Source organism: Zeugodacus cucurbitae, chromosome 2 (assembly GCF_028554725.1).
Source record: "Zeugodacus cucurbitae isolate PBARC_wt_2022May chromosome 2, idZeuCucr1.2, whole genome shotgun sequence".
NCBI classification, from domain to species: domain Eukaryota; kingdom Metazoa; phylum Arthropoda; class Insecta; order Diptera; family Tephritidae; genus Zeugodacus; species Zeugodacus cucurbitae.
The window spans coordinates 46,452,567-46,478,351 of record NC_071667.1 but is presented as its reverse complement, the minus strand read 5'-3'; the positions used below and the strand labels follow the sequence as shown (position 1 = coordinate 46,478,351).

Here is a 25,785-nt window from a genome sequence, read left to right as displayed (position 1 = left end):
GCCTCCATGTGTGCATAATATGTACGAAGTGGAAAACATCAAAATAAACGTTGCAACAACAATAGGAATTCCGAATTCTGCTCTTTAAGGAAATGCCAAAACTGATGTTAACATTCAGAAGTCATACAAATGAACACGCATGTATCTGCGTATATATGTATTTGTCACATCGGCCAATGAATACTTAAACGAAATGAGGAGAGTAGAGACAAAAATCTTCTCAATTGGTAGCATTGGTTATCCGCCGGCGCATCTGCAGTGAAAAGCAAGGAATAATGGTGTGCCATATAAAGTAGTGAAGCAGGGAAGGAGCGCCGTTAGCAAAGTGTGAAATTACGAATTTTACTACCTGCCAGAGGTGTCAAATACACCATTAATATTTCAAATAAAAGAGTTTTATTGGCTGTGTCATATCTGGAAATGAATATATGTATGAGAGTGGACGAATATGTACAAGAGGATATGAGTGTCAGTAATGAAATGCGAGTATGCACTCAAGGAACGGAATATGAATATTCTATCTAGAATTTTCATTTCGCAGCTTAGTTGGGTATTTCTCGCTTTCTTACTATTTTCAGAGATCGCTACGGATAGTGATTCTGTCAAAAAAGCGAGTTGCCATTAAGAATCATGCAAAAATATCTGACGAAATCAGTTCGTTATTTATGAGATTGCGATCTTTATGTCAATTTTGTTTGCTTTGTAATTTTATAAGGATTTCAACTTTAGAAATTTTTTGCGATTAATATATAGACATGAGCAGAAAAACTTTTCGTAGACCGAGATCGAAGAAAATATCTATATATTTAGTTTTAGAGTACACAGAGGCCTCAAAAAAATAACCCCAAAAATATCGGGACAATTCAAGAAATTTTGTTGGTCTTATCTAAAAATTGCTCGTGATACTCATGCTGCATAAATTATTTTCTTTAATTAGGATAAGAAAAATATAAGCATATGATTAGTTATAAATTTCGTTTAATTAACTCTGTCTCTGATCCTGTTGAAGAGCACTGCAAAGCTAACAGTAAAAAAATATTTTTAATCTGTACCAAAGATCTATGCCCAGATCAAGTCTGTTTCGGCTATAACAGTCAAAACACATGAATACAAATTCATTACGATCTTACATTTTCTATGAGATCAAGTCTAAGAAAAATTAATTATTTTTACTGCAACCGACAATAAGTACATATAGTAGTACTTATGTATGCTACGTGGAGAAAAATCCCAAAAAGGAAGTTCTTAATACGTTCACATCCTCCGGGCGGAAGGTAGGATCGGAAATACGAGAGAGGTGTGTTGCATATTAATTACTGGCAGCTCAATTTTTAAGGACTTGTTAATTTAATTGCCAAAAATAATACCTACTAACCGCAAACACGCCTACAAACATTTATACAGAGTGTGTCGACTGTTACCTTTGGTCATGATATGATCTGTCACACGGTGCATTTCTGCCTTGATCAACAGACGCAAGTGCAGCTGGCGTGATCTATGTAACATCCTGGCAGCGCACGTGTGCACATCACATGTGTTCCTACGTGTGTACGCACCAGAAAGTAAGTGCTTGTGACAAGTGTGTCTCGAATTACAAATGAAGTGAGAATTGTATAAATCAATGTGAAATGCATTCTATCTAGTCACAAGTCGGCACAGTATTCGGAACTAAAAATAGAACCTTGCAATATCTCCAAGGCAATGATCTCTCGATTTTCTTCTTGCACATGCTCATCCACTTTCTCCCTCTGCAATTGTGTTTTGTACTCGGACACTCTAATGCAGATACGCAGATACCGTTAATCCTCAGGGGTGCAACAATTGACATTTAACATCAACCTGTGGTTTCAGTCGCTTGTTTTGATACTCGACCTGGGCAACGCTCGGCGATCAACGCAGCAGCCGCGCTGCGTACAAGCACTGCTACAAACTAAAAGCGGAACGCAAGAAATAGTGTGTTCCAGAAGAGAAGACATACAAATTAAATGCATTTTTTCAGACGCGAACTCAACAGTTGTGCCATTAATATTTAAATTGTCGTCAGGCGGTTGCTTCCCCTGTCTTGTGTACAGAGTCGCGCTACTATTTCGGGGAATCATTTGCTTACGCAGTTGGACGGCTGTGTATCTCCTGCACTTTTTTACGTCATCCCCGCAATCTGACATAAACGCACGTTTGTATGTATGGATGCCAATGTACCTTTGTTTCTTGCTTTTGTGTTTTTTAAGCGCTGCGCGCAGGCTACATTGTTTTCGTTATTATTATGAAAATAATTAACGTTTGTTTTGGTGATGTTCGCAAACACATTTTCCGCCTGCCGCTACCGCCTGTCTCGGCTTTCAGCGTTCCACATTCGCCTTCGCATTGAAATCTGTTCAACAGATGTGACGTGCGACTGTGACGAACTCCATCGGCAGCAAGGGAGTGACGCGGGTTTCGTCATCGCCACTGTTGGTATAGTATTTCGATCTTTTTTCACGGGCATATTAAGGAGCGCGTGTCTTCACGAAGAACTATTAACTAACCGACAGCCGATGTAAAATATGTTTAGCAATGATTTGAAGAAACGATTCAATCAAAGGTTTTTGGTTAAATATTATACTGAATAATTAAAGAATAGATGATTTGGTGCTATGGCAAGAAAAAGTGTGTATTGTACTGTATGCCAAAAGCGACCGTATAAGTAGATATAGCTTACGTAATAGTTACGTTATGGTTTCTTTACCAAAAGTTTACTTATAGAATGTGATGGAAGAATGAAAATATCTTAAGGATATCATAAATACGTCAAAGCATTCCATTTAAACATAATGTTAGCTCTGCCTCACTTTCTCTGATTTAAAAAATCTTTCCAAAAGATCGTCAGCTTAAAACTGAGTTTTAAGTAGTAACAGATCATATTTATGTATTTAATAATTAAATAATACTTTGAAATGATAATTTTGCTGTGACTTTAAAATTTCTTAAATACAATTGATATATATGCGTTATGGACAAAAAATAGTCACTTTTTCACTTTTTAAAAACATAGACTGACTTCAAATCTTCAGTATCCTTTGTCGCAAACTATTGAGTATTTATGGAAAAAAGTTCAGGTATCAAGGTACACGATCCTTTAAAATATACAGCCCGGTTGAGTGGAAGCTAAGTTTGAGTGGAATCTAAGTCTAAGCGTTTAAGCATCTGTTTTGACTTGACCCTATTTTTATGTCCAATGGGGTCAAACATTTTAACTTTTTTAGAGATATGTGAAATTCCTTTTAAAATTTAGATTTCAATTTCCTAAGCATTTAAGAATAATATTAATTATTACATTTGAATTAATTAGAATAATAGGTATTTTCTATTTGATCTATGCAAAAGCTGAATGGGTGACCCTATTGTTTTGTCCATAATTGTATATTGATTTGATATGCGACATTAAAACATTCTCGTCTAATGCCTAACTACGGATTACCGAGACATACGAAAAGAAAACTATAGATAGGTCTATAATCTCCATTCTCAAGCCTCAGTCTGGGTCGTGCAAGAGAAGTCTTATAAGAGAAAGCTAACTCCGATACATCGTCCAAGATCTATCAAAGTTAATAGCGACCTCCATAAGATATCGGGTGAAGAATGCTTGGTTCTAAGTGGATTATATTTGTTGGCATATGTACTTATTGTACAGACCAGAGATGTAATATTATGGTATTATGATATAAGAAAATATATAGAGATTTTTAGAAGCAGCATAGCAGCTCCACTAAGCGCAGATGGACTCAACAGCTCATCCTTTGGATAAATATATTATATGATTAGCAACACGACCTTTTATCAGACACAGTTTTGTTGTTTTGTACTCATTTTTCAGATAATATTCTGTTTCCCGAGATATGCTTTCGAGACAAAGGTAAGTTGTAGCGCAACAGAGCATTAAATACTTGGGTAGTTGCTCGTAATTTATAAAAATTAAACACACTCTAAAACCAAAACCAATTTTCAGACTATCACAAGTTCAATCAAGTAGGCATTGAGTGAATTATTTTACTTCCCATAATTAACAAGTAAGGTATTGGTAAGATAACACAATTAGACCCATATGTTCGGCATAGAGTCCACTAGAATAACGAAAATCATAATATATAGAGCATATGAGTCCTGAGGTAATTCCTGAACCGATTTAACTCATTTTCACCACCAAGATACACTATATCCAAGACCACACGCTCACTTAATTTTGCTAAGATATCTCACATATATATCTCCGATATATGCGGAATAAAGCCCACCGAATTTTTGAAAAACCTATATTTCAGTACATGGGAGCTAGGGGAAGTTATGACCCGATTTTAATAATTTTTGAAACAGAGACACACTATTAGTAGAAATACATTAACTACTCTGAACTACATTAAAATATCTGAGAGATTTACCGACATTTTCGTTGCAAATGACCCGTACGCATTGGGTCATGTTTGATATCCGGGGCCTTGAAAAGTCATAGTCCGCTTTCGACAATTTTTCCACAAGTCATTCACAGATGATATACAGAATCTGTGTAAAGTTTTATTCTTCCATTTTCATTGGTTCATAATGTATATATTATAAAGTGAAGGAATCAGATGGAATTCAATTGAGTTATATGGAAAGTAGTCGTGGTTGTGAACCGATTCCTCCCAATTTCTACTTTTGTCATCGGGGTGTTTAGAAAGTATTATGTACCGAATTTCATTAAAATCGGTCTAGTAGTTTTTGAGATATGGTTTTTGACCCATAAGTAGGCGACTACACGCACATTTCCCTTTTTTTAATCTGAGTGCAGATCTCCTCTGCCATTTCGTCTGTAAAACTTAGTATTTTTGATGTTTTCTGTTAGTGAGTTAACACACTTTTAGTGATTTTAAACAGAACCTATGTATGGGAGGTAGGCATAGTTATTATCAGATTTCAACTATTTTCATGGTGTGTGGTAGGGTACGAATGCAGAAAGTTTGGTTTATATAGCTTTATTAGTTTGCGAGATATATACCATGGCCAAATATGCCCCTTCCTAGTGCGATCCCTTGTGCCAATTTTTACTTTATTTATGGCACTTTACATATTTTTGGTTTTCACCATTTTGTGGGCGTGGCTGATTTCGCCCATTTTCAATACCAACCGCCTCATGGTGCCAATATGAATATGTGTACCAAGTTTCATTAAGATATCTCCATTTTTACTCAAGTTATCGCTTTCACAGACGGACAGACATCCGGATTTCAAATCTACTCGTCACTCTGATCACTTCGGTATATATAACCCTTATACTTAAATAAGTATGTGTGCATTTATTTTTGGCGTAGAGAAATTCAACGAAATCGAGCTAAGGTGAACAAGGTCACAGATATTACTTGTTAACAAGAATCATGTAAGTATTTTAATCGAAAATTGCGTTAAATAATATATAGAACAATAAAGGCAAAGAAAGAGATGGCAATGTATGGCACTCTTTCTTGTGTTTCCCGTGTGTACATTCTTCTCTTGGCCTACAAAATGGAATTTGTTATTGCAAATACGCACGTATTAATTGTTTATAGTCATAAATATAGTATCGACTATCAACGTTTGAATGTGTTATTTTTACAACAATAACGGCATCTTTATAAAGTACAACAAGAATATTGTAAACTTTTCCAATAAACAACAAACACAACAGCAAGAATGTGGATTGTTTGTTGGACGCAATAAACTCCTATAAACGCAGAGGTTCATTAAAAGTTGCTGGAGAATAATAAACCGTCCGATCAAAAGCACAACAGAGTCGAGTTGTTGCAAAGAGAACTTCTTTACACCCAGTTGCGGAGCGCTCATTTACATGAGTTACACTTTCAATAAGACTACAAAAAAACGAGGAATTCTTGAGAAAAACAACAAAAGTCAAAACGGAAAAGTATGCAAAAGCAAATAAATGCTGCTGATGGGCGGCGACAAGCGGTGCTTGGTGGCATGTAGTGGCGCGGCATGCCACGAGAAACACTTCCTCATGGATGCGGCATAAACAAATTGGAAGTCACTCTGCGCTTTGCTGCTGTTTTCACTCTTGTTCAAATGCATGTATTCTACGAGGTATGTAGTGTATATGTATGTATGTGGCACACCACCCGACTTGGTTGCTGTTTTTGAACTTCCACTTTTTTGTTTCTTTTCAGCTACACACTTACATTAGAAAAGTTTGCTCCCCCTCACCCAAGTCTTTTAGTCTTCAGTGGTAAGACTAGACGTACGCCAACGCACCCGCAAGGTAACAGCGCAATCCTCTCGGGGGGCACGCGTCGTTAAATTTCATTTACGAAATTTGAGCAAAAATACATTTTTTAAGCGCAACGGAAAGAAAGCGTTAAATGGAAACTCAAACAAACAGACGAAATAAGGGAAATTGTGTTGCTTTTGTAATGCAATCGAATGTTCTGACTCTGCGAGGAAATGTCAACTGGGGATGCCGGAGCTGCAGCTCCATAAAAATTAATAAACATAGAAATTTTATAAATACATTAATTTACCCACAGCATACATGGTTGCATTTTTTGTTTTGAAATGCTAGTTTATGCTGACAACAAATGAATATGAGGTGTGTAATTAGAATTTTTACGCTCTTCTTTTGCTGTAATTTAATTATGAGGGAATATGCCGATTATTGCTACTTAGAGACTACATGTTTACCCAAGCCATCGGAAGCTGTGTAAGGTACGTACATATATAAAAATGAAGTTTTATGGGAATGAATGGAACATTATTATTAATTGAATTTATAACATAATCCCAAGGTGATTAAACTGCATAAATAATAGTGTGTTCGAGCCGAACAATAACTACTCTAACATAATTGATTGAATCATACCGAGTCTTCATTAGGCGTCTAACCAACCCATCCTGAGAACGCAGTATTCATGTGGGTGATGGTGGAAATTATTTCCCGATCTCTGTGGTGAGATTAATATTCGTATAGCTTTAACATCAGAGATATAGTAAGATATAGACCAATGTCATCCACCTTCCACATGGAGAATAAATCTCAGAGCTTGGCTATGTTAGCTCAGGTAGTAGCTCTTTACCAATTATATTGTTAGTTTTATAAAGTCCTTAGAAACGAATAGTTAACCCCACAAATATTCTTTTACATCATTTAATTGCAGTGCGTTTGTTTTCATGAAATCTTTGGCAATTCGGCCCGTATATTCTACATAAAGTCATTTAGAATAACTAAAATCTTTATATATAATATATGAGGGATGGGGTAATTCCTGGGCCGGTGGAGTAATTCTTAAGATATGGATTTAGTCCCAAAAGTTGAGTAAGTACTTTTATACAATTCTGAGTGCAGAACCATCTTATGGTGCCAAGGTATATGTGTAGAAAGTTTCATTATGCACCTGAGCATTTTGTTATATATAACCGTATATCCAACGCTTTTAGTTCTAAGTATACAAACAATCCTTTGTGAACAAAACTCTTATACTCTGTGCAACATGTGCAAATTTAACATACGCAAATATGAACTATCGTTAGTTTTGATATCTTTATGTTGTCAACTAGCTCAATTTATGGACACCCAAAATTAAGTTGTGAATTTTTTGTTCTTATGACTTGTCCAGAATCTAACAAATACGTCAGATTGTATTTGTTAATTCTAGCGGCTGGGTGATGAAGACTAGTCCAGAAACAGTTCATTCCATATCATAAAAAACCATACATGCAGTGCATATACTTGTACGTAAATGCGCGAATGTTTGTATGCAATTGAAAATTGTTGTCGTCATTTCAACAATATGTTGTTGAGCGCGCCGGTGGCTGTCATCTGTCGCATTCCTCAGAGACCGTGCAATTATTTGCGTATTTTCATTCCAATGCAGCTTTGTTGGGAGACTCGCGACAACCACAAAGATACACCGGTACGCAGCGGTACCATTTATAAGCCATTATACACCACTACAATTAAAACTGCATTCACAAACGACGGTAGAATGTACACTTGTACTAGTATGAATGTATTTATCGGTGATTAAGAAGCGGTTGTCATAACGTTCAATTGTGATTGTCGTGGAATATACACAAAATAATTATAATATATAATTAATGTATTTTTAAATACTTCTTAATATTTTTGGGAATACCTTTGACGAAGTTATAAGAATTTAAATAACTTATTAATATTTTGCTTTAATTATTTAATTTTCTGAAACTAAACTCTATTGCTAATTTTGCTTTTAAAATATTCCGCCATTCATGATGCTGCTATTTTCCTTTGGCAGTTGCTACTGACAGTTATTAACAAGTTGTGAATGGGGCTTTAAATAATTGCGTAACAATTAGCCTTTGTAAGTGTGCGTGCCACAATATCCAATAAACGTAAATACAGGCACGCGCTGCCGTTCAGTTTTTGTTTGTAAATAGTCAATTACTATTTAGCTGCAATTAAGGCATTATTGTTAGCGACATGGGAAATTGCATATTGTAAACGAATTTCGCCATTTCCACCTATTGTTGATCCTTTCCGTTGATAATTAAAATCAATTAATTGAGGAAACGAGCGCACGCATGGTAATTATGACTGAATGTGCTTACTTATGTACATATATATTTGTGTCCCCTCCAACAATGTTCCTATTTAATAGTAACGGTTTTTCGCATTTTATAAACACCATAAATAATTGCATATCAGTGTTGATTTATTGTAGTATTGTGTAGGTGTGATTCAAAGAATTATTTTGATTAAGGCGTGGCACATCTATTATAAGATCTTTTATAATATTATTTTTGTTAAATAACTACAAAAAAATAACTAAAAAAATCTAACCTTAAACTCTATAGAGTAGCGAATCGAACTCGCTTGTATGGAATTCAACTTTGTCGTAGCCTTTATAACGGGTGATCCAAGTAGAGGTATCTTTTTCAAAAGCTTTTTTTTTGGACAGATCACGCGTTAGTCATGTCAAGCTGTCATGTTATTTCTGTTCAGTATTGTTTAGCATTTTATCATGGATAGATCTACGTCTGAACAATGTTTACAAATTGTTCAACTTTACTACGAAAATTAACGATCTGTAAAGAATGTGTGAAGAAAATATAGCAACAGTAGCTGAGAGTGTACACGAAGGCCGTGGAGAGTCGATGCGGCGCCGTCCGCAGCAACTATGAGATCTAAAATTGAAAGCGTACAAACAAGAACTGAAACCGCTCGATCTTCCCAAGCGACATCGTTTCGCTCTATGGACTATTGAAAAGTTCAAAGAAGATTCGAATTCAAAATAAATTTTGTTCAACGATGAGGTATGTAACCAAGCAAAATTGTCGCATTTGGGACATCCAGAAAACTCAACGGTTTGGTGTGGTTTGTGGGCCGGTGGAATCATCAGTCCAAATTTCTTCAAAAATTATGCCGGTGAAAACGTAACCGCTATTGACGACCGTTATCGCGCCATGTTAACCGACTATTTGAAACTGAAATTGGAGCTCGTGATCTCGGAGACATTTGGTTTCAACAAGACGGCGCCACTTCACACACATCGCATCAATCAATGGATTAATTGAGAGAATACTTCGGTGAGCAGATAATTTCATGTTTTGGGCCGGTCGATTGGCCACCAAAATCGTGTGATATCACTTGACCTTTTATGCGAACAATCCCGCTTCTATTCAGTCTTTGGATCATTACATCATCCATGTCATTCGCCAGTCAAAAGGCTCGAATGAGTCATCAAAATTAGACTCAATGGATGGAACCATCTGAGACGTAGCTGCGGCCAACATTTGAAAAAGATAGTCTTTAAACAAGTAAGGAAGGCCTAAGGTTGTGACCGAACATTTTATACTCTCGCAATTTATTTAATTAATATTATATAATATACACTTTGCCCGACATATTCGTCATATAAAGTCCATTGAAAGTTGGAAACCCCAATATTAGGTTAGAAAGACTGAGGTCCTTATGTTCGATATGTGGGGTCTTGAAAACCTATGGTCCGATTTCGGCGATTTTTAGAAAAGGGGGCTGTTTATGCAAATTTCTGTTCTGATATCTTCACTAGTGCTTACTTTACATATTGTAAAGTAAACTTTTCAGGTCGACTGCAAAGTTCTGGTATATGGGAAGTGATTGTGAACCGATTTGGCCTATTTTCACAACATATCATTGGGATTGGGACAACATATCATTAGCCTTGTTTATGGCTTAGTTATGGCACTTTATGTGTTTTCGGTTTTCGCCATTTTGTGAGCGTGGAAGTGGTCCGATTGTGCCCTTCTTCGAAAGCAACCTTCCTATGGTGCAAAGAAACAAGTGTGCCAAGTTTCAAGATATCTTATTTTTTACGCAGACGAACGGACGGACAGACAGACATCCGGATTTGAACTCCACTCTTCATCCTGATCATTTTGGTATATATAACCCTATATCTAACTCGTTTAGTTTTGGCAACTTTGTTGCGAGAGTATAAAAATAAATTCAAAAGAATGTCCTGTCGAATGAATGATTTGAATTTTCTGAAAATTTAATTTAATTTAATTTTTTTTCGTTAAAAATTTTGGGAACCTCGAAATGGATCACCCTATAAATACAATTTTTTACGATAATGACTAATAGCAATCACTATATTTTGTACAATGCGAAGAGTCTTACTAACAGCACTATAATCACTGAAGTCAATATTAAATTTGAGCAAAAAACTTCAGAATTGCATCGAATTACTTCGAAGCCAGCTCTGTTAAAAAAATTAATTTTCAGGTATTCTACTTTGTTGAATATTATGTTAAAATGCATCAATATATTATTATACAAAAAGTCAAATGCAAATGTTGTACGTAAAATACTAATTTAAAAATCTCATTAATCTTTCACAAACACCGAGTTGGAAATCAAGCCACCAACAGAAGTTGAAAAGTTCACAGACCCGTGACATGTTTTGTCCACCCACCACAACCGCAACATTATGTGCACAACAACCGAAAACTACCGAGGTCATGGAACAAGTGCAACAAAATCTGACACCAAATAAAATGAGAGGTCAGCATATCAAGCAAATGCATGTGTGCGACTTCTCCACTGTCCATCATATGCAATGGCATGTCTATGTGCATGTGCAGAAGCGGTTGAGTGTGATGGGTCTAAATGTGTAACAGCAAAATAACAAAAACATTAGCAATTTCCCAGAACGTTAAACAATTTATCTTCTCTGCTAGAAGTGAGTACCTTGTTGCCAGTGAAATTGAATCTTTCCTAACTCCATTGAAAGTATTTACAATATTTGGGCTGGTGGGAAGGGTGGTGCGGCTGCTCCTGGTAAATGAATACTAATAGTATCAGAAAAATATCTATAAACATGTGTACTATGTACATATGTGTGCATAGCGATTAGTAAAGCGCGGCCCAGTTAAAGACGGGGTGTGACTTTGGGGCGTGTTGCACAGGCATATTACATGAAAAGAAATCAGAAAAGAGCAAGCAAAAGACGAATCATTCAGTGTGTGGTGATCCTTAGGACTCGCAGGACTTCTTGGAAATTCGATCATTTCAATAAATGAGCGCCGCATAAAAACTGCAAACGCTGGCCGTGATGTACCAATAGCTATTGATCGGGGTTGCCGGCGTCGCTGTTAAATGAAGCGCAGCGCAGGGCTGTCAAACTTCTTGTGCGCTTGAGCGAGTAACCCATGTAGACTTGTGGCGGGAAAAATGTGGGAAAATGGCCTTCATTACACACTCATTACGCTTAATAGATTGTAAGCGTGTGAAGCACAGCGGGCGCTGTTTAAGCATTTAATTTGTTACTCAAGTGATATTCTTAGACTTCTAGAAGCACTCGAACATATACTCGTACATATATATATGCAGTCTGTCTGGTCATAAGTAATGTAATAATTCTATTTAACAAATTCATCATTTGCAGCGCTTAATATTTCATGCACTCGTGTGATTAAGACACACAAGCTCTGCACCACTCTTCATTTTACGTGAGTAATTTATTTTACTGCTGCTCGACATTCCCATATCACAGCACGAAGTGTCACTCTAAGCTGACACTGAGGTCATCTATTAATTTGTTTCGCTTTTTATTTTCCTGTATCACTTAATACTCTGCTTATCCGCAATGCAAGTCGACGATGAAAGTTCTCTTAGGATTTATTTATGGAGAAGAGATAATAATAATATGATTATGTATGAAGATCATAAAAGAGAAACCTATTTTTGTTGTCATAGTAAGAGATTAAGTCAAAGTCTTTGAAAAAATGTGTGTTTCCATGAAAAAGATATATATACCAAATTGTCGTACTTGATATATTTTGAACTAGTACGATTTACTATTTGGGTATTGGACCAAATATGAATTTTCCAGGATATTGAGTCATAAGTAAAAAAAAGTATGTTCCCCGTTTTCGAATTTCGAAATTTAGCTTACTAGAAACACCATTATTAATTATAGTAAGCAAGCAAGTTCTTCTTATTCAATTGGTGTATAACATTTTTCGATTATACATATATGACAGATATAGTCAATTTATATTTCTTTTTTTTTGCATTAGTTTGTATTTCTGGAATATTAATATTGAAATTAAATAAGTATGGATACTAAGAGGAAGGTCGCTTAACCACATTAACAACCTTACAAAATTTTCTAAAATTGGAGAATACATCCAAGTAATAACTTCTGTCATATAAGCTTGACTGAATCATTTTATGCACCATTGAATTTAGGTTGCATACATATTTGGGATTTTTTAGTAACTGTATCCTGTAATCTTGACTGCGATTATCGAAGAACTAACTTTTTACAGTGTTATTTATTGGATGTATAGAATACCAGCTTTTGGTTTTTCATTACTTATACCAGGAAACTTTGTGGAAACATTTACAAAACACGTACTAGTTGTATCATCAGAAACTGTCATCATATCTATGTTTTGACTCATAGGAGATGGTACGTTATCTTAACACACAGGCTAATTAACCAAATTATCTATCTTATAATTTGGTCGTAGAGGCACCAAACAAAAAAATGTTCTTTTATATGCCTCTGATATTTGTCGACACAAATTAGTGCTTTTGGTCTCACTTGCAATTTTTTCCGAGATTTGAGAAATATAAATCAATTATAATTTTTACACTTACTTATTATAATTGTTAAGAGCCTTGTTGATAATATTAATAATATTTAAATAATTTTTTAAGCAGTCATTGTTGTATAAACGAGGAATAGAGAGTGCTTTATGTCAATTGGTTTGGCCACAATTATCGGATTCCCGCTTTTAGAAGCAGTTAAAAATTTATTTCTCAAGCCTATAAATAGTCAGGCTATGGAATTTTTATTACTTGCCGAAAAAATAACATGTTGCGTTGTCATATCAAAGGCTAATCGCTGATCGAAACATATGTTACGCACAGCAATAAGAAGGTCGTAAAATTAATTCGTCACTAATTTTTACACAACAAAATAAAAATGTGGAACCAAATTGCCTCCAAGCTTTAGCAATTTGCTAAGTTTATTAGGGCGCAAACAAATATGGCAACACTCGCTCAATAAACACTTTGGAGTGCAAAAAAAAAACTAATAATAAATATGGTTGTGTGTTTGTAAACATATACATATATTTGTTCGATCGATGTTATGAACTTACCCACAGACATATTGTTAGACTTCCGCAAAGAATGGCAGCACGAACTCTTCGGCGTTTGTTGCGTACAAAATTTTGGCAGCACACTTGTTGCTCCAACGTCTTGCTGAATTTGGGTGTGTGTGTGTGTTATCTTTAATGACCAGCTCCAGTAAGCGCTCCGCTTGCCGCCAATATGAAGATAGCCAAAAACGAATTTCCGCCGGATGTGCCGTTAAACAGTGTAAAGGCAGTTGCGTGTAGCGCGTTTATGATTACAAATTAATAAAAACAATAAGAAAGAGAGCTGCAAGTACACGAAAACAAATGGGCAAAAGCAAGGCGCACATTAATTTGAATATTCAATAATTTTATGAAAGTTCATCAAACACTAGTATAAACAAAGTATATTCACACGGACAAGCAGTCATTACACCAAAATGTTACGATCTAACTAAAGCACCGAGGAAACAGTATAAAAACAAAAGCAAAAAAAACATAAAACAACAACTTGCTATAGAGTACGAAACTCCCAAACCGCTTAAGGAAGTGCTGTGAATGAAAAACTAAAATTATTAAAATTAATTTAAAATGTACAACGACAACTGGGGGCCTACAGACACATACACGCATTGGAACAGCATAGTGTATATACATATATATGTATGTATGAGTACACACACTATGTTGCTGGCAGTTCTTGCGTTGATTTGACGCGTTACACCTGTTGCTGTGGCCGCCAAGTCTTCCTGCCACTTGTTCCACTGCGCAAGTACAAATGTGTCTCGTAGGTTAGTGGCACCAATCGCGCATATTTAATGAGCTTTCCCCTCCTAACACTACCAATTGAACCGTTTAATAACGGAAGCAGACACTTTTCCATCATAAACGTTAGAACTGTTCAAACGCTGCCAGAGTTGATGTTTAATGAAAATGAAGGAGCACAAGACACCATTGACTTAAGCTGATCGCCAACGACAGAGAAAACCCAGACCACAAAAGGAGCGAAACACATACCGCTCAATCGCGAATAAATACTTATTGCGCATTGCGAATGTGTATTTCTATATACAGTGTCGGACAAAACTCATTGGACTAAATCGAGTCTCAGACATATTCTGTCATAACTTTTTACATGGATGCATTAGAAAATAATTTCAAAAGAAAGATCGCATATTCTATATTAAGAAACAATTCAAGTTTTTTTTCAACTTTTATGTACAATTTATAACTTATAACAGAAGGGAAAAAAGTAAAAAATTCTCGCGACATAACTCATTGGACTTTAGCTGAATATGAAAATAAATTCGTTTTATAATAATATTTTATTGGGTAGCCATTATTTTTAATGATTGCAGCACATATTTTAGGCATAGATGAAATTAAATTAATAATATAAGTATCATTTATTCCATTCCAGGCTTGTTTCAGGGCATCAAATAGCTTGTTTTTATTACCGTGGACCTGTTCCCTATTAATCTGCCTGTTGACAATTTCCCATAAGTTTTCAATCGGGTTTATATCAGCAGACTCGGCAGGCCATCTCATAACACAAACTTTTTCTTCCAAAAGCCAATCCTTCACAATTTTTGACATGTGTTTGGGGTCATTAACATGTTGGAACTGCCAATCAGGCGGAATTTTTTGGATAGCGTGGGGTAACATTTGGGTTTGCAGTATATTTTTATATTGGAACCTATCCATGTTCCCTTCTATTTTGAAAATAGGTCCTACTCCCTGCCAGAGAAGCATCCCCACACCATTATGCTACCCCCACCATGCCTTACGGTACCCTGCAAGTATCGACGGTCTAAACGCTTTCCTGTTGGTCTTCGTACACGTGTCATTCCATCAAAGTTCTGCAAATTAGATTTGGAATCATCTGAAAACAATACTGACTTCCATTGCTCATGCTCTTATTCTTCTAATGCATCCATGTAAAAAGTTATGACAGAATATGTCTGAGACTCGATTTAGTCCAATGAGTTTTGTCCGACACTGTATGTAAGTCTATTCGATTCTTTGTACAGGTCACTAGGTGGGTGTCTATGATGTCTAGCGCTGCATTTGATTTCTATTGGCATGAGAGCAGGCGTGCTCAGGTATATATACTAATTCCGATATTTTTTTGCTACGACAAAACTACTTGAAGAGCAAATAAGTCGTTAAAAGTGTATGGAATCAAAAACTCTTTATAATCGATTGATTCACCGCAAATGAAATGAAATCGATAACAAAATTACATGAATGCAGTTTCGAATTGCTTTCAAATTCGTGGTGGATTCATATATTTTTACATTTGAGGAGTGTTTTTTCATAAGGGGTTATCTAAATCTTCACTTTTTTTTCAAAAAATAAGAAAACGTTATCAGAGAAATATTTACAGATCTATTGAAAAGTAGTACTTGTGTTTAGGAACTATGTCATTACATTATTCTAACTACACAATTTGGCAAATAGATAACTTTGACATTAAAGCTACATAATTCTAAAAAATAGAATATCCCCTTTTGACATGAAAATTTAATAATGTCTCCATATCTTGTGTACTTTTTTGGAAATATCTTTAGTTTTGTACTCTGTTGTAAATATGTCATATTATGCAATATATAATCTTTTACAGTATTCTGTTCCTCAGGATGCGCTTTGTATTGTCACTTATTAATTTTTTATACCACTTCAGTTCATCTGAATTGTACCATTCTTCTACAAACTGTTTTTTGAGTAAACTTAATTTATTTTTATACTCTTGCAACAAAAGTTGCTACGAGAGTATTATAGTTTTGTTCACATAACGGTTGTTTGTAACACCTAAAACTAAAAGAGTTAGATATATAGTCATATATACCAAAGTGATCAGGATGACGAGTAGATTTGAAATCCGGATGTCTGTCCGTCCGTCCGTCTGTCCGTCTGACCGTCTGTCTGTCTGTGCAAGCTGTAACTTGTGCAAGCTGTAACTAAAAATTAAGATATCTTGACGAAACTTGGCACAAATATTCCTTGGCACCATAAGAAGATCAAGTTCGAAAATGGGCAGAATCGGACCATTGCCACGCCCACAAAATGGCGAAAACCAAAAACACATAAAGTGTCATAACTAAGGCATAAATGAAGATATAAAAGTAAAATTTGGAATAAAGGATCGCACTAGGAAGGGGCATATTTGGATGTAATTTTTTTTTGGAAGTGTGCGTGGCCCCACCCACAAATCGGTTATTTGTATTTAACTCGCAAACTAATTAAGCTATATAAACCAAACTTTCTGCAGTCGGGTCTCTTATATACCCCACCACACACCATGAAAATAGTTGAAATCGGATAATAACCACGCCCACCTCCCATACAAAGGTTAGGTTGAAAATTACGAAAAGTGGGTTAACTAACTAACGTAAAACGTCAGAAACACTAAATTTTGCAGAAGAAATAGCAGAAGGGAGCTGTACTCATATTTTTTTACAAAATGGAATATGGGCGTGGCATCGCCCACTTATGGGTCAAAAACAATATCTCAGAAACTGCTCTACCGATTCGAATGAAATTCGGTATATAATATTTTCTTGAGACCCTGATAACACGGACAAAAAATGGTCGAAATCGGTTCACAACCACTACTACTTTCCTTATAACTCAATTTTGAAATCCATCTTGTTCCTTCACTTTATAATGTAAACATAAGGAACCAATGAAGATAACGGAATAAAACTTTACAAATTAGTGCATATCATCTCTGGCTTCACTTGTGAAAAATTTGTCGAAAACGGACCATAACTTTTCAAGGCCCCAGATATCGAACATGTTGAACTCAGCGCCTAAGGATAAATTTTAACCGAAAATATCGCTAATCTTTTGCTTCTAATAGTAGGTCTCTGTACCAAAAGTTATTAAAATCGGGTCATAACATTTCCATATACCTCATTGTAGATTTTTCAAAAGTATCTTCTCCTAGCTCCCATATACCTAATTATAGGTTTTTCAAAAATACGGTGAGCTTTATTCCGCATATATATATGTATTGGTTAAATTTCTTCAATAAATTGCGAGAGTATAAAATGTTCGGTTGCAACCGAACTTAGCCTTTCCTTACTTGTTATTCATGCTTTCTTTCAGTGGACATTGGACTACATCCAAATTATCTAAGTCAAAGGAGGTCTTTTTTATACTCTCGCAACAAAAGTTGCTAAAGAGAGTATTATAGTTTTGTCCACATAACGGTTGTTTGTAAGTCCTAAAACTAAACGAGTTAGATATAGGGTTATAAATACCAAAGTGAAAATTTGGAACATAAGATCGCATTAGGGAGGGGCACATTTGAATGTAATTTTTTTGGAAAAGTGGGCGTGACCCCGCCCCCAAATATGTTTTTTGTATATATCTTGCAGACCAATAAAGCTATATAAACCAAACTTTCTGCAGTCGTTTCTTTTAGCAGTTTCCTTATACAGTCCAAAAATGAAAGAAATCGGATAATAACCACGCCCGCCTCCCATACAAAGGTTAGGTTGAAAATGACTAAAAGTGCGTTAACTCACTAACGAAGAACGTCAGAAACACAAAATTTCACAGAAATGATAGCAGAAGGAAGCTGCACTAAGATCTTTTTACAAAATGGAAAATGGGCGTGGCATCGCCCACTTATGGTTCTAAAACCATATCTCAGGAACTACTCGACAGATTTTAATGAAATTAGGTATATAATATTTTATTGACACCCTGATGACATGTGTTGAAAATGGATGAAATCGGTTCACAACCACGACTACTTTCTTTATAACTCAATTTTGAATTCCATCTGAATCCTTCACTTTATAATATATACATTCGGAACCAATGATGATAGCTAAATAAAACTTTACACAAATACAGTATATGATCTGTGGCATCACTTGTGAAAAAATTGTCGAAAACGGACTATAACTTTTCAAGGTCCCAGATATCGAACATGTTGAACTCTGCGCCTAAGGTTAAATTTTAACCGAAAATATGGGTAAATCTCTTAGCTAATTTAATGTAATTCAGAGGAAATTGTTTTCTTCCAATAGTGTGCCTCTGTTCCAAAAATTATTAAAATCGGTCCACAACATCTCCTGGCTCCCATATACATTATAGGTTTTTCAAAAATTCGTTGGGCTTTATTACGCATATATTTATTGGTTAATATGTGATATATCTTAGCAAAATTAAGTGAGCGTATAGTATTGGATATAGTGTATCTTGCTGGTGAAATTGAATGAATTCGGTTCAGGAATTACCTCAGCCCTCATATCTATATATGACTTTCATTATTCTATTAAACTTTATGCCGAATTTATGGGTAAATTTGTGCGTTATCTTAATAAAATTTCTTCAATAAATTGCGAGAGTATAAAATGTTCGGTTACACCCGAACTTAGCCTTTCCTTACTTGCTAGTAATGACATCTGTACCAGATTAAAATCTACAGCCTTTAATTTGACAGTTGTTGCACCACGAACCAGTTTCTGAAAGAGAAAAATGCTCTTCAACTATCCAGTCTCATGTAATTCTCTTCCAAGCTCTTTAAATCTTTTAGAAACCAGTCTTCTCTCAGTATATTAATTGACCATATTGCTTGAAAATATCATAATACTCCTTTTATGTTATGAAATGAACAAAGCTATATCTTTATGGGCAAAATATCCCGTTTTGAAACGAATTTTTTACTCGTCAACTATCTCGTTCAGATCATAATCCAAGTGATGAAATTGTATATATGAGCACAAAGAACAAGATTGAATACTTAGTTTAAAAAATAAATAAAAATGTAAATACCCCCTTTTAAAAAGACACTCCTCATTTATGTTCACTGAAAAGAAGTTGCCCAGAATGGGACTTAGTTTTGAGCGAGTGGATAATCGCACAGTCGATATGTTCTAAGAGCCTTCAGGGCTTGATTTTGATAAATCTTATTTAGATCTTCTAAAAATAAACCAACAAATTAATATCGTTATTAACTCCTTGAAATTGGGGTAAATTCTACATAAAACATAGGATTTGAGAATTCTTACAAGGTAAAAAAGTTTGTGAAACGTGAGAATTGTTAGCTATAGAAAAAGTGAAATGAAAAGAATTTCTTTAACCATAGCTATTATGTTCTTTTATATATCATACTATTTATTACGAGACGATAGTATAGACAGAATAGTTCGTTTAATTCGTTCGGATCAGGAGACAACGTAACTCAGAATTTACAAATTTGTGATACAAAATTGATTTGTGATCTTCGGGACATGTAGATTATTTTACGTTTATTAGTCATCTCTGTCATATCATTCCCATGTAAATAAATGTCCTATCTCACACATGTCTATAAATGAACTGTAACCCTCCCTCGAACACACCTAAAATTTTTTAGGATGACTCCGTTTTCTAGGCATATAGATGAAGTAAACAAATTTTACAGTAAGGGCTAGAGGTTGAGAGACTGTATTAGATAGCGAACTTGTTAACATTACTACCAAAGTACACAAAATCCTTTTACTTCGACAGAAGTAAGTTATAATTACTTAGTCCATAATTCAAAAATTATTCACACTTTAACGCTTTATAAAACCGTTTAACAGCAGTCACAGTAGTTATAACAATTTCAATCCAATTTCTTTTTCTACTGCTGCCAAGAAAGGAATTTCAACAAATAATGAATGGGGTGTGTCCATCAAGACCTGATTTCGTAAATCAAAATAATATATTTTATACCATTACATATCTACATAAGTCGCTTATAATTACATAACCCTTAAGCAATTAAAATCGGACCGAAATTTCTGAAAAACCACAATGAGCACTAAAAGTGGCAGAGTTGAAGTCATAGCGTTGCATGAATAATTTTTACACAGTTCTTTCACATACAGCTCCCCCCGCATCACGCTTGCTAGTCAGCTGTCACGTAAAGTGCTAATGGTCTGTAGCGTAATTTAAACAAAATTAGCCTACCTTATAAGTGAACAATAAAAAAAAGTAAATTTTTGAAATAGTTCATAAATAAGTGATTAATATGCTGACGACGTGCCTCTTGCGAACCGCAAAATATTTTCTCAGCACTTTTTTTGCTGTGATTCAATTAAATTTGCACCTCAACTCGATAATTTTTTTTGTTCTATTTTTCATATGAAATATCCACAGGTTATAAGCATTACTGTGCACGAAGGCATGCTTATAGATTGACTTCTTCTATTTTAATTTGTTATTTGTGTAAACAAGCCAAAATGAAAATAAACTCAATAAATTGAAAAATGATTTAGTGATTAATCACGAAAGGGGTGGCCGTGCGGTATGGACGCGTGTGAGCAATTTCAAGTTCACACTTTTGTCGTAGTAACCTTGCTGGCTCATTCTCTCAATTGCGCTTTGATTTGTGACTCTTTGTTGCAGGGTGATCAATATTTTTTCGTAGAAAACTTATATATCCATTATATGCAATGAGATGTGTCATTTCGTCTTGGTTTTACGCACGATCAAATTATTTCGAAATTTTCTTAAATTAATTAATTTCAATTGATCAATTGTTTTCTCGAAAGTGTAACTGATGTCACATCAAATACTGATAAAGGAAAAAATAATATTTACAATGTATTGATGTCTTTTTAAAATGAAGATAAGCTGCATTAGAGTCCGATCCATTTATCGACCTTGACCAGCATCGGCAACGCTTCGTCATATTTGCCGATTGTGAGCCGATTCTTTGTACTTCTTTCGAATGTTACAATCAATACTTGTTTTTATTTTCGAACAAGTGGACGAGTCCAATAGAGGTTATGTATCTCTAACTATGTCACCATCCTTGTTATTTACCTGGGAAGACAACAAATCTTCATATCGTAAGTAAATATTTTAAATCAGGTACTAACAATGTCGATTTCTCATGAAATAATTATATTTTCAACTATTGAACGAGCAAGAACTCTAACAAATAACAGTATTTGCATTTAGCTCAGAGATGATACGGCAAGTCATTGAACAGTGGGTATGGTATCAAACACTTTCCGATACAATTTTATTACACAAACGAACTACCCTGCCGATTTAAGCCTCATGCGATTCACATTTTCATTACAAGCTTTTGGTACAGTTTAAAAATGGGCAAAATCGAGTAACAGCTACGATCTGTTCCATTATATTGAAGATTTTAATGTCAAGGAGCATATCCAGTATTTATGTCAAGTATGAACAAAAATATCGAAATAAAACATGGCATGCTCCTGATATCTGTCGATAACGAATGAGATAATTCCCTAATCAGAGTTCTTTTAATGAAATTCAGTGGCAACAATATGATTGAATAACACAATTGGATAAAACTTCTCCCAGTCCCGATATGTAAACCCAAAATCGTATAATTAAATAAAATTAAGTAAATTATTTGTGTAATTTTAATAAGATAACAAACAATTTGTTCCACATACTCGTAACAAGTTCCAATTGAATAGCGAAATTCATTATAGATTATATATGGGGCTGAAGGCGCACTATCTCATTTCAATTTCTTTAGGATATCTAAGAGATTTACGGATATTTTCAATAAAAAATTAACCAAAAACTTTGAGCTCCTAATGTTCGATATCTGGTGCCTTGAAAAGTTATACTCTGATTTCGGAAATATTTATACGGGATATGACACACTAGAAATACAGTAATGCACAGTTTGTTTGTTTCGATATCTTCACTGGTGTTTATTTTATATATTGTGAACTGAACGAATCAGATAAACTTCAAAATTTAATTATATGGGAAGAAGGCGTGGTTTTGGACCGATTTTGCCTATTTTCATAACATATCATTAAGATGCCAGAAAAATTTTATGAACCGAATGAATCGTTGAAATTGGTCAAATAGTTTCGGAGATATGGTTTTTGACCCATAACTGGGCGGAGTCACACCAATAGCAATTTGAGTGCAACTATTTTTACCATCTTTATAACGAAATTTAACGTTTCTGGTGTTTTTCCTTACAGGATTAAAACATTTTTTACTAATTTTCAACATAACCTTTGTATGGGAGGTGGACGTGGTTATAACCCGATTTCCTCCATTTTTAGACTGTATAAGGAAGTGACTGAAAGAAACTATGGTTGATATACCCTTAAGCTGTTTTCGAGATATGTACAAAAAACATATTTGTCGGCGGGTATATAAAACACTTATTTAACTCGTTTAGTTTTAGGACTTACAAACAGCCGTTAGGTGATCAGAACTATTATACTCTGTCCAGTGTATAAAAGTAAGCATGTATAATTCAATTAGCATAATATAGTTTTGTACGAAAGTTAATTGATTTCGGTTGACAGTTTTTAATATTTTTAAGACTGCAACATATTTCAGGGTTATCAGACCATTAATTATGCCTTTCTGCGCATATTTCATATGCTCAGTGAAATAAATTTTGCTTAAACTTAAGACAATTATTATTCTCATTCAAACTTATGTGTTTGTCGTAAGATTCCAAAATACGATTATTGATGGTATTCTGCAGTGTCTCTGAGCTCTGCGGTTATAATATGTACCACTCCGAAATTATAATGTAATTCACGTTTGAAATGACCCTCGTCATTGTCATATTTTCTTCGTTATTTCTCACTTATGCCACACATTCCCTTGAGATACACCATTATACAAATGGATATGTAGTGGTTGAAAGTTTTATTTAATCTTTTTATTGCAATTAAGTTTCTTTTTTTCTGTCTATTTACGATTATTATTCCATTTAAGAAGACGGTGACATTCACTTACATCGCCGAAGTGGTTTGCCGTCTCGGGCATTTCGCTGCTGCCGCGCTTCATTCGCTCTGCATCTTGGCGGGTAGATGGATGTGTTGGGGAATCGCAAATACTTGCGTGTGTTTGTGTGTGCGTGTGCCGCAATGTAGAGCAACAATTGAGTACATTATTTAATGTTTTTTATGTTGATTAGTTTTGTTGCTGCACTCACACGCATACATACATATGTATAGCGTTGACTTTTTGTAACGGTATGTAAATACGTACATTACTTATAGGAATTCATATATGTATGTATATGTGTGTGTACATGGATACAGTTTACCGGAAATTCCAATTTAGGTAAATACGCCGTTGAAATTGTTTTTGGGATTTATATACGCTAAGGGGCAGCTTGTATGGTCCAGCCGTTGTGCTTGTGATATTCCAGCAGTCTGGGATTAAGAGTAACCGCAAACGTGTCACAGCGCTTGTTGTTTGCTCCTAAGTGCAAATGCTAATACACACACACTCACATATGTGGCAGCGAATAAATTACATACTGTGGCATGTAGCGGATTAAGCGCGTAGCACAACAACGTCGTGACGTCGTCAACAATCAACGTTGCTGGCAAGCACCGAGGGACGTCAGTCGTGCGACGCGACGCCACTGTGACAAGATCAAGTAGGTAGGTACAAGCAATTGGAGACAAATTTTTATGGGGGACTGCATGCGAGCGCTCGCTCCACATGCGCAAGTAAGTAAAAAGTGGGTAAAAATCGCAGCAACAAGCGACTCGTCAAAAGTTGACCCTGCGCGCGCCGCTCCACCGCTCGACCGCTGGCCTAACGAAATTTTCGTCAATCTGCTCGTTGATGAAAACAAATCATGAATGCAAAATGAGAAAATGAACGAAAATTATGATTTATGAATGCGAAAGGGCGACAGGCGAGCGGACGGACAGACTCTGCGTCGGCGTTTTGTGCGAATGCGCGCGAGAATATGTCGGCTTGTACATGCGTTTGTGGCGTTTGTGGCCTTTAGTGTGTGTGTGTGAGGTTCCCATGTCCAAACATTTGAGAATGGGGAATCATTTGTGATTGTTTTATTGTGGCAGCTTTATATACTGAAAATACACACTTACATGCTCGTGATATTATTTTAGCATTGAAACAATTCAAACACCAATTTACAAATTTGAACGTGCATTTGATAAGTGCGTGCATAATTTGATCAGATTTAAAAATTTAGCTATTGAAAATGCTTCTTCTTTAACGTTTTGCTAGCTTGTGTTTCTTTTTGATTTATTTTGCGCTGAAGCTTGTTCCATTTTTTACTTTTTGCTCTTTATGTATGCAATTTTTGTAATGCTTAAAATAAATCTAGTGTATCTACTATTACTCGGCGTACTCCTACAACTTTTTTTTTCGCCCTCACGTCTTGAAGAGTGATTTCGTGCAAATACAGCAACCATTTGTTTTCCATACAATTCTTGTTTATATTTACACATTTTCAGACAGGTGATCATGAGCACGCATGTAATGAAGCATGCAATTTCAAGAATTAAGCGCTTACTCACAGGAAATTCTTAGAGAATATGATTTTATTGGAAACTATTTAAGTGAAAATTTTTATTTTTTAAGCAATCATGCTTTTCACTAATTAACCTCCACAATTACCACTTTTAGTATGGAATATGGTGGCTTAAAATGTGTAAGGTATGAAAGATTAATTCGTTTTAAAAATTCCTTCTTAAATTGACATAATTTCGTTTGTTGCTGGAAGAAATTCTGAATTTTTTATTAAACCTTACTATAGATTATGTGCTTAAAATAAATGCAATTATAAAATTTATTAAAATGTATTTTCAAAAATCAAACTGATTATTATTATAATGTAATTACAGGACTCTTTATATTCATCATATTATATTAGTGCTGATGGTAAGTGCGGATTAATATCAGTAGATTTTTTACCGCATCACATTATACTATTCGAAATATTATCGCTTAATTCTACTTCTATAGCTTCCTCACTTTATGCCATGAAAGCTACAAACTATAGAGATGGAATTAATTACACTAGGTACAACTGATATCAAATAATTAACAAATCATTAGTGTCAGACCGATTCCAAATTGTTGGCCGATGCCAATTCTTTCTTGAACAAATTTATTTGGTAAACTAGTATAGTATCAACACCACGAAATAGGTAAAAACTCAGTTCATAAGGACGAAGGTGCGAGTCACTCACTCTCTGTATATGTACATTTGTTTGAATTTAATTAATGTTCCAAACTAAATAACTTATTATTATAAAACATGTGGGAGAAAATTGAAACTTATTCTCGTTTTCTGTAAGCAAATTGCTATGTCAGCTGTATAAGTTTTTTCTTTAAAGGCCAGGTAGGAGATTCGAAAATAGTAGGTCTATTAAAAAGAAATCCGTGATTTTTCAAAGGCTCGCG

General features: G+C 35.0%; 1 protein-coding gene across 1 annotated transcript in view; it reads right to left on the bottom strand.

Annotated features, from left to right (window-relative positions):
* Positions 1–25,785, bottom strand: part of LOC105212375 (uncharacterized) — a 97,797-nt gene that overhangs the window by 48,906 nt on the left and 23,106 nt on the right. Inside the window, exon 2 of the mRNA XM_011184300.3 lies at positions 13,630–13,912. Coding sequence (XP_011182602.2) covers positions 13,630–13,639 — 10 coding nt within the window. The 5' untranslated portion in view covers positions 13,640–13,912. The remainder of the gene's footprint in view (positions 1–13,629; positions 13,913–25,785) is intronic.